This window comes from Cardiocondyla obscurior, linkage group LG05, assembly GCF_019399895.1.
Source record: "Cardiocondyla obscurior isolate alpha-2009 linkage group LG05, Cobs3.1, whole genome shotgun sequence".
Classification (NCBI taxonomy): domain Eukaryota; kingdom Metazoa; phylum Arthropoda; class Insecta; order Hymenoptera; family Formicidae; genus Cardiocondyla; species Cardiocondyla obscurior.
This window is the reverse complement of record NC_091868.1, coordinates 1,881,483-1,892,709: the sequence shown is the minus strand read 5'-3', so window position 1 is coordinate 1,892,709 and position 11,227 is coordinate 1,881,483. Positions and strand designations below refer to the sequence as shown.

The following is an 11,227-nucleotide window of genomic DNA, read 5'->3' as shown; positions in this document are numbered from 1 at the left end:
CTAAATTAAATTTAAAATTGTTATTTTTTTTGTACTGCACTTGCGAGGTTGAACGAGATATTTGTATATCAAACATGCATTCAATGGGATAAAAGTTATTAATTTGTTATTTAATTATATACATTATATGTTAAAAGGTTTTCTACTTAATGCCATAAAAGTTTTGTTTCTTGGCATAAATAAAGGATTTATATTTAAATTACATTTTATTGCAGTATAAAAAAAAGTATATATCTACCTATTATGGCCACAAAAATATGCTTAACACTTATAGGAACAGATTTGTACATAGTAATGGAAGACATAGTTTATAACCATGTAATAAATCGCAGAATTAAGTTTTATGTTCTTACTTATAAAAAAGAACATAATAATGTTGAGTATAACGTAAAGTAGTGCATTACCTTTAGTTCCCATCTAAACATGTTTCTATCTTTATCTATTTAAAAAGTAAGATAAAGATAGACATATGATTAATTAATAAGTAAATTTACCACAAAGCCGGAACAATCAGATCTAAATACAGTCTCATTGCATAGTCGGCATCACCGTCGACGATGCGATATTGGTAGCATCATCGGATCTCCACAATTGCGTTATAGTCTTTGTTTGCGTATGGAAGTTCACTCCCTAAAATAAAATTAGAAAAATATATAATATGCACGCAATGTGCAATAATATTATTTTTCGTAAATAATTGTGATTTAAATTTTTTTAAGTTAGAAATATGATTTATTATAATTAAGACACGCGAGATTACTCACGTGTTTCCCATAAAAGTTTATATCGCCGAGGAAGGAGCCCTTGTTACCAGTAAAACTGAACATCGGCAGAGGAACGGGTATGGGAACGTTGACGCCAACTTGGCCGGCTTCGATTCTGTTTACGAATGCCCTGGCTGTCGCGCCATTTGTCGTGAAAATTGCCGTGCCATTGCCGTACGGGTTTTTATTAATGATGTCGACAGCCTCATCGGTAGTATCAGTGAACATGCACGACAAAACGGGGCCGAATATTTCTTCCGTGTAACATCTCATTGTAGGCTGCAACGTAAATTTCAAATAAATTATTTAATAACAAAATTTTTTAAGATATAAAATTTTTTATCGTCGACGAATACTCGTGTAAAAACTTTTCTAAATTTCTAATTTATATTTTAATTTACAAGAACTAAAATAAAAAAAAAAATTTCTTAATTAGCGTAACTATTTTACCTTAACGTCAGTTAACACCGTGGGTCCGACGAAGTTCCCGTTTTCGTAACCGGGCACGACGACACCTCTTCCATCAAGGTCCAATTTCGCACCGTCTTTAACGCCGCATTCTATCAGCTCGCTGATCCTTTGTTTTGCCTGCGGCGATATGACAGGTCCTAAATCCGTGCCAGGTACGTGTCCGGCGTTTACCTTTAACCTTTTCGCCGCTTCCACTAATTCGGGTATCCACTCCTTAGATTTGCCCACAAAAATAGCCACCGAGAGTGCCATACATCGCTGCCCGGCGGCGCCGAAAGCCGCTCCGATGATTTGCGACAACGTTTTGTTCTTATTCGCGTCTGGTAGAACGACGCAATGATTTTTCGCGCCCAGGTTGCATTGCACCCTTTTACCGTGCGCGCTGCTCTGTTTGTAAATGTACTTGCCCTGAAAAAATAAAGAGTCTTTTTATTATTTGCACTATCGAACAATTTTAAAAACCGCAGACTACGAGGCGAATGTCGAATAAATATAGAAGATAATTCCGATTTCTGATTCCGCTTTACGCATTCACTTACCGCCTGATCAGAACCGACGAACGAGACAGCCTTAATGTCGGGATGCTCGCAGATGAAGTCTACGGCTGCATGCTGGCCGTGTATTACATTTAGAAGGCCAGCTGGGGCACCGGCTTTCGTGAAGAGATCAGCGAGGATCATGGACGCACCTGGTACCCGTTCAGACGGCTTCAGGATCGCGGTATTCCCGCACGCGATCGATATTGGAAACGACCAAAGCGGTATCATGGCAGGAAAGTTGAAGGGACAAATAGATGCGGTGATACCGAGAGGCACTTTGTACGAGATAATGTCCATATCCGTAGCGATATTGGCCGAGGATTCGCCCATTTGCAGCATCGGGATCGAGGTGCACATGTCGACGACCTCTGAAATTGTTTAGTTAACAATAATTCGATATCTACGGAAGAGAGCATTAAACACCGGGTGTAATTACAATTTTAATTAGTAATACGTTATTGCATCTTGCGCAATTTCAACGTGACCGTTTCCTTTAAATTATAATTAAAGCAACCTGCGCGCATCAAGGTAATTAACTCCTCTCATATTTATTTATTGTCTCATTATTGTCATCCAACATTTTTGATTAAATCATTAAGGAGCGACGAATGAAATACTAAACTGAAGCTTCGTTAATTTATATGATAATTTATGTGACTGTTCAACGGGATATACTTACGAAGACCTCGGAGCACATCTCCCTCCGCGTCGGCCATCGTCTTACCATTTTCTTTCACGAGGTTCGCCGCGATATCTTTCTGCGAGTGACGCGATAAAAAGAAAAACAAAATATTTAAATACAACAAAACTGTAGCACAAAATATTTCCTGCCGCTAATTAATGTACTAACCGAGTGCTCGCGAATGAGAGCCTGATACTTTAGCATTAAATTTTGTCTCGTTAGCACGCTGGTGTGTCGCCACGTCTCGTATGCCTTTCGTGCACTCTGCACCGCACTTTCCATTTCGTCTCTCGTGCATTTTGGAGTACGACATAACAATTGATTAGTCGCCGGATCATGAACATCCGTGTATTCGGTACCTTTTGACTCTGAAAATTAATTTAGATTAATCAACGTCATTCTTGGGTATTTTTTAGAATAATTCTAAATTCATAAATAATAAATATGTGATTAAATTTTTGTATGACAAATTTTTGCAGCGATAATTACCTACGAATTGTCCATCGATGTACATTTTAACCGTTGAAGCGGCATTGCTATAGGATCTGGTAAAACGTGCCTGGAATATTTTTTTACTAATTGATACACCTAAAATATTATATTTCGTATTTTTGTATCAATTATTTGTTATATACGCTAATCAATGAAATGACACGTACTTGCTATAAATTGGGATATCAACAATATCCTATTAATTAAATCAAATCAAAAGTTAATTGGTGATTACTGAGCCAAGTATAATTAACAAAAATTGTATAAAATCATATATAATATATTGTATGTATTATAAAAGTATATACAGTTAGTCATAAAAGTCTACATACATGATTAAAAGTCGGCGGTGCCTTTTTACATTATTTGAGCTTTTTGTTCCTATGTCCAAAGTGGTGTGCGTTGTTTTTTATGACTAACTGTATATACGTACGTTAAAAAAATTTATATTTAAAACGAATTTACGATACTTTTTTTTCTGTAATTTTATTATACATATTGTACGACCGTATGATCAATATGTATTGATAAGTCAGTGAAGCTACGTCATTCCATGTATTTGAATACCGTTAAATGACAAGCAAATTTACATGATAATACCTGCAGGTTAATAAATTTATGACCGTTCGCTTTTTGCTGGCAACTCATCGTGTATGATACACAAAGTTAAAAAGCTCTACTGCGCCAGAAATTAATAATGGTGTTTTTCCCCTTACAAACGTCATAGTCGTGAGGATCAATTGGTCAATTTGACAATTGTCACTTCGTAAAGTTTATTAACACCCTGATATATCCCAAACAATCAAGACAATAAAAAAAAAAAAAACTTTGCATCCTTAAATTTAATATAACATATTTTAATTTAATAAAATAAAACAATCCAAAGATGCAGATAATTAAATTTTTTTTAGAGTTTTTTAAATATTAAACTCATTATATATAAAATAAGAAAAAGAATATATAATTTAAAAAATTAATAATAATTATTAACCTCGAATAAAAACTGTTTTCTTTTTGGGGGAAAAAAATATATTTTACAATCAATTTCAATATTTGACATTTAAACGTGTTTTTCTAAGTTATCGGATTATAAATGTCTCGGTTGTTATGTACGATCATAAATTGTTGATAAGTGTGCTCGGCGAGATAACGCTTGCAGAAACCACGTTTGATCGTGCCACACACGAAGATTTTCTTTTAAACGTAACATTTATCGTACCAAAATGCTAATGTCTGTAATTTAATTACAACACAATAATTACAAATAAATTAATATATCTAAGAATTTTGATTGAAAAGATCGAGAATATTGTAGCGCAAAAAAAATTATGACATGCGCCAACAACTGTGCACATAACGTTGTTAGTGACATATCATTAATAAATTAGCATCTGACATACTTGCAAATCAACTCACTACTTTTATTCATAGCTCACGGGCATAATAAAAACCGTGATATTTTTTCGATAACATTTGTATATTTTTAGAGAGCGATCCAGTTAATTATTATTATATTAAACCAAAAGAATAATAATAATAACAAATAAAAACAATTATCACATCTCAATTCAAGATCAAATATCTGAATCGATGCGTGAGGACATTCGATATTCGCCGGTACGATTGCGAAAGTAATCGTTTAGATTTAGATGTTTACCAGCGGAATAAAAAAAAAAGAAAAAAAAAAGTATCAAAGCACGAATCTTCGGGATCGATTTTCGCGGTAAGTCGAGCTTTCGCAGTTCGTCGGATATCCACTAGATGGTCCGATTTCCTGCGTGAACACGGTTTAAATGCAGCTTGCAAGCTGCAAGCGCGACGAGGCGAATTTTCGGAGAGCAAGAACGACGATCAGCCGTCAGCGTTTCGGACGCGACGGCGACGTCGTTACTTTCATACCTCATACTTGGCGATTCTAGCGAGGAGCACCATGCTATCAGTCAACACGTACGACGGAGCGGCTTGGAACTGAATGATTCACGTGGAAAAGATGACCCTGCATTTAACTCGCTGAGCAAACGACGTTTTTCGACAAGGTAGTACACGTTTGTTTGGAACGTCCCGTACAGCCGAACGCCATTTTGGATCAACAGCTGAGAAGCCCGCAGCTGTAATTACCCGCTGGTAATGAAAGTGATAACACGATCTTTACCGTCGGATAATATAACACGAGCTTTCCTTTGTCGGTCCAAAGATGGCTCTGCTGGTGATAAGGCACGGCGTCTTATCAATAGTCAGCTGATCGCACGTTCTCTCGCTTCGCTCGCTTAATTAATGATATTAAAATAATCACTTGAAAAAATTAATACGATCGATATCCGAATGTTACATATATATATTATGTATATATATATGTATAATGAAATTAGAGGTGCTCGAGTACCATGCAAGATAAATATACGATAAACTCGTAGATCGCGAATGCGAGATAATTGTGCAGAAAGCTAGAATCCTGCTCCGGAACGGCGACAACCGAACGCGTCCACCGTTTTCGCATCGCGGTCGCGAACTGTCGAACGGAATAATGAAAAGTGAAAAGCACCGGGGCGAAATATGCGTTTCTCGTAAACGGGAGTCGGTTGTCAGGTCGCCGTGTGACATAACGGCGACGATAATCTCGCCGGGCGCCGATCGCCGCGAGCGAAATACGGCGCGTACACGGTTGTTTTCCACGCGTCATTATTGCGTTTCGCTTTGCCGAGAACGATGCCGAAGCCATTAGAGTTCCCTAATCAAGTTGCTTTATCAAATTGGATATTGTCGGAATAACAATTTGCTCGGCGTATCGCGTTAATCCTTTCGGCGACGTTCCCACGATTAATTCCGCGCGACTGCAATGCGATGCGCGTCGAATCCGCGTCCTCTTTGGTGTTTTTATAATAATTCCCTGCGCGAAACAACGGCGCTTAATAAACGGGATATTTTTCGCGAGGCTCGTCGCTATCGCTGATCGATCTAATCTAACCGTATCGATGGGTGGCGGCTAAGATAAATTTACATATTCGCACGCATTTAATATGGTCGCATTCTGGTTCCTTGCGCGCAGATAAAAATTAATAAGATAAATTAAATCGATGATATTAGATATCGCGACGAATGATATTATCGTTTAATTTCATGCGGGTCTTGCTATCGCTGAGAAATAAAATGTAGGACTGCGTACGAGGATCGGTAAAAGATCTTTCAGCCGCGGCGAAGTACTTGTTCTTCGATTCGTAGATCGAGCACGTACGCATTTTACGAACGAAACGAAGATTTCGGGTTTGGAGAGGCTTCGATTCTAGAACGAACCCATAAAGAGACGAACGTGAAAGTTCGTCACCTATCCTAGACAAAGAGTAGAAAGTTTTTTTTTTTTTCCTTTTTCTTTTTTTTTTTCTTCTTCCCTACACTCACACGTAGGAGCCCTCACGTACAGCGGACAGTTCATGACAATTGTGTAAGCGTCGTATTTACGGCTTATCCGCCTTTATGCGCGAGTATTTATAATTCATATCGATATATTTCTCGCTAGACGATAAGGGATCACGTACGCACGCACGTGTGCGATCGAATAACGTATACGTGGGCCGTCGACCAGCCACGTGCGATCCGATTGTCAACGAGAAAATAATTCTTATAATGCTGATCGCGTAGAGAATGCTTCGAAGATTGACTACGGGATATCGTGTGTCATGTTTCTTTTTTTTATTTCTTTTGTTTCTGCAATAATTGATTACTTTTTGAATCATACTTTTTTCGATAAAAGCAAATACCTTGTCGGATCCTGTTATTTTTTTATTATTCCTAATTGATAATATATTATATTTTAGTTGTAACTGCTTATTGCGGTGAAATAAAGCTTGTTTCGTAATGATTTTAATTTTACATGGCTTTAATATTTATTATTTCCTTCGACGATTCATAATTGTTCTCGGAATATGACTTTCCTCGCTACGGCGGAGGGGGGGGGAGGGGGAAATTAATATGTGGAAATGGCATTAAGTTTTATGCGGTTCTTGCGTATGCATTAATTGCACAAATGAGCGTGTGCACGTGCACGTAGGAGGACTCCTGCTTCGCGTGTTCGCGGACAGGACACGAAAACGGTTCGCGTCGCTCTCGCGTAACACCGGCTTTAATATTCAGCGCGACGAAACGGCCCGATTACGAAAGCGTGTTGCAAGACACCTGGTAATTCGATAATAATGCACGTGGGTAAGACGCGTGACATGCCATAAGACGACACCAGCCCGAGGACGACGGGAGCGTTTCGAAATTTCGGTGCGAGAGGCTGCGGCACGCAGCACGATGCGCCGCAGGTGCGTTTTTCCGAGGCGCGCGGCCGTTTCGTGCACGTACATTCGTGCCGATCCGCGACGTCGATCGTTCGTTTCCTTCGATCGAGAAGGACAATTTCGGTGTCGCAATTCATTCGCTCGAAACATCGTTTCAGCCGTTCAAAGACGCGAATTTCCGCACGAGACTTACGGCGGACTCGTAATCTCGAGATCCGCTCCGGCGGACCGTTTCGCGGCTGGTCCCGCACGAATAAAAATACCCGACGGAATATAAATCGCGAAAGTACCGCACTGTAATACACGCGTTCGAGTTAGTCTTAATATGCAACTCGGCGAAGCGATCTAACGATCATCCGAGGCTTGTGACGTCGAAAAACAACGAGCCAGTCGGTGACGTACGAAACGCGTTTCGCGACGTTTACACGGTCCGCGGAAGATTCTCAAGATTCTTGGCGATCGTCCAAACACACAATGAGAGTTAAAAGTCGCTCTTTCTCTCGCGAGCTACTGGCTACTGGCGGCGAGAAATTTGCAAGTTCAATTCGTCGTCGTCGTTGACCCCGAGCCTTCGGTTACCTCAGGTCATTACGAAAGTAATTATCCATTATTAGACCGGACGTTATAAATAATTTCGCGTAAATAAATTTCATAATTGTACAATCGAGAGATTTCCTATTTTTTTTTTTTTTTATGGAAAAATTTACGGACTCATATCTTATTTTTATGTACGTACACTTCTTATTACAATATATCGTCGAGTTTTTTTTCTTAACTACTCGATACTGATTATTGTTATCAAATTTCGATAACCTCGAAATTACTGATAATATTCTCCCTTTATCAGTAATTTATCTATTATTAATATGATTTAACGTTAAGATTTCAATGGTAGAAATAAAAATTGTGTCGCTTAAATAAATGTAGATTAAAAAAAAAAAATAATATTTCTATTTACGCGTATTAAAGCGCATTAACAGCTAGATTGGATTAGAACGCGAAGCTTTAATCGTTTCGAAACAGCTCGGCTTTTAATCGCCGGCTCCGTGCCGACAGTTACTACAACGATTTACCTCGCGAATACGTAATTACGGAAACGCGGAGGTTGAAGTGTAATTATTTCTCCAATTTGCGATCCTAAAAGACGGCGGCGGCCGGCTTATCCCGGTGAGTTATCCGCGCTGCTAAATATTTTTAGAATGCGGAACAGGGAAACCGGCCTCAAGGTCATTACGGCGACGACTGGCGAACCCGGCGCGAAGAACGCAACCTCCGTGACGCGCGACTGGCACCTTTTGGAGAACGATCAAGGGAACGTCCCCGTCGGTGACTTTTATTACGTTCGCCTGCGCACAGCGTCGCGGCCTCGCCTTAATCCCTAGTCGGCGATGAGAGACACCGTCTTCCGGGGTCCGGTTGACCCCGCGTGCACAGTCGATTTATAGCACTCGCAATCAGCGAGCTAGCCTAACGGCTTCGGACTCCAGCATTATTCGGACATTTCTTTCTCGTTCCTAGGTAAGACGCGGCCTCACCTGCAGGAGGCAGAGCGAACGAATTCGCGATCTTATCTGCGCGTGTATCTTATCTCCCATTTAATTACGCGAAAAACGCCGCCGCCTATCGACCTACCGGCATCTGCCAATCTGTTAAATACCAGATTCTTTTAATTACGGCGAATACAGCCTCGTTGCTGAAATATCGCCTGTATTTCTAAACCTCGGAGGGAATCGAGCGTCGAGACGAATGCACGCGGCGTGAATTGTTAATTAAAAACCTTTGAATTATTATCGAATTGAATTCAAGCGAAACTTTCGACCGCCGGCGAAACGGGCGGGACAAAATGGAGCTGTACAAACCTGATCGCGGCCGCGTTATTGTGGCACGATGCAATAAATATCGATAGCGGGACGCTTGTTAGCTATAAATCACGAGGTAACAATGAACGCATAGATGGTCTTCCGGTACCAAGCGCGCCGCACAAAGCCGATGTGCAGTGCCAATTACCGGGCGTTCCAAACTAATTGAAGCACGCAGATTGATACGCGGTATTCATCGCGCGATTAACGCGGCGCGATACTTTAAACGAAAATGTCGCCTATTGACACCGACGACGGCCGATCTCTCTCAACAACCGCGTATTTACACGCGCGGTTAACTGGCGAATATGGAACATGTAAATGAATACCGTAATTGCGCTCTGAGAATAGGATCATCAAGGTGAGTAATGCGCGCGCGCGGAGGGGGAAAAAAAATCGTGGTATTTGTAATTATAATTGCAGCTCCGATCGACCGGTATATTTTGACGCGTTCGAGCGGATCAGAGGCTGCGCCCGTTAATTTTACAAAGTACGGTTAAGCGCGTCAAAAATCAATTCAATGGCCTTTCTGTAAGAGATTAAACCACTTTGCCGCGCGTGCCGTATATGGACGCGGAAGAAATTACACTTCAATCGAGAACGCACGGGCGAGGCCTGGAAGTTTTCGCGCGTTCGAATCGCTCGTTGCTACGGCTCGCAGTCTCATTGTATTTTTAGCATTCTACGAGTGCGTACGCGGATCTATTTTTCCAACTATCGTAACGCCCACGTGTATTCCGCGGCGAGTAATACCCTCCCGTTCAGCTTCGCGACGCCAGTTTCGCCGCCAGTCGCGTTTAAGAAAAATTAAAAGGTCGCTGTTAGTTTTTTGAAATAAAAAGAAAAAAAAATTACACATTATTTGTACGGTATGGCAGGATGATTGGTTAATCGAAATATTCTATTAAAATACTTGGACCGCTTACTCGTACGTCGTACTAATGCGATGTAAATGCCGTCTGTAACAATAGGCTGCACGTAACGAGCTGCAAGAGCAAAACCTACTAACGAAGTCGCTTCAACTTCTGCAAACTAAGTGACTCATTCCTGATTCTTCATTTACACGCGATTCGCATTATACGCGGTAGGAAACGTAATTATAGCCTTCCTGGGAGCCTACAAATTCGCACACGCTCGCGCACCGTTCCCAAACGTCGTAACGCTCCTATTTCGATCAGGTAAGAAACACGGGGCACGCACCAGGCCCCCGCGAGAGGCGCCGGGATACTTCATTTTTATCTCCAACGTAAATACGTACTGTAAATAAAACTTAATCTTCGCAGATGCCTCGCGAGCGATATATATTATCGAGCGTTCAAGGGCGACCCGCCTACCCTCCGAAAAAACCGAGCCGAGCGCAATCCAGTCTACGTTTTATTAGACCGGTCCGCGCGCTGCTATCACTATCGTTAATCCAGAGAATTCGTTTCAACGCCACGGTACGCGGGGACTTTCAAACGCGACTCGTTACAATCGCGGACCACGAAAGTCTTAACAGCGGCGAGGAGTAAGTTTACGCCAACGAGGGCTGCTTGCCAACCGCGTGGCGTTAACCGTTTTTGTCAGCTCGCGGCTGAACGCGAGGCTCCGCTTCTGCGCCTATTGCGAAATACGATTCTACGTGCTATCTCGTATCGGCCGGCAGATTTCGCACCGCGGAGCTGCTCCCCTATCGCGCGTATACGCAATCCCGCGCCGCGCGCACGCACGAAACCGGGCGTTGTTTGCCCACGCATATGCCGCGGACTTTTTCACGCCGCGCCGCACAATATAACTCTCGTCCCGTAGAGCACATGCTTGCGGAGGTCTACTCGGGGCCCGAGCCGGGAGGTTTTGCCCCTCGCGCGGTTTCCTTTTCAGACGAGCCACACCGCCTCTCGATATTTCAGCCCCGTCATTTTCCTCTCGGCTCGGCTCTCGCCGATCTTTTCAGCCTTTCGCGCGCACCGCGACCGGCCACACGCATTTCGGAAGATTTTTACGCCTCTCGGTGCAACTTAATTACATCGCGATGCCTCTCGCACGACCGATCGCTAACGCAATAAATTATCAAGCGCGCTTGAGTAAAAGTGTGAAAAATATGTTTTTACTTTCTCGTCTTTGTTCGCGATAATGGCCAAGTTTTTCCAGCAGCTCGGAAATT

The 11,227-nt window shown here is 41.7% G+C and overlaps 1 protein-coding gene across 1 annotated transcript; it reads right to left on the bottom strand.

The window, feature by feature from the left end:
• Nucleotides 1-187: 187 nt before the first annotated feature.
• On the bottom strand, nucleotides 188-6,274 carry LOC139102934 (probable methylmalonate-semialdehyde/malonate-semialdehyde dehydrogenase [acylating], mitochondrial). Its single transcript, XM_070657143.1, has 8 exons — nucleotides 4,848-6,274; nucleotides 2,946-3,015; nucleotides 2,625-2,824; nucleotides 2,454-2,532; nucleotides 1,775-2,142; nucleotides 1,215-1,643; nucleotides 765-1,043; nucleotides 188-630 (listed from the first exon to the last, which is right to left on the bottom strand). Exons 1-8 carry the CDS (start codon nucleotides 4,878-4,880, stop codon nucleotides 529-531), a joined length of 1,560 nt encoding a protein of 519 aa, XP_070513244.1. The 5' UTR covers nucleotides 4,881-6,274; the 3' UTR covers nucleotides 188-528.
• Nucleotides 6,275-11,227: the final 4,953 nt, after the last annotated feature.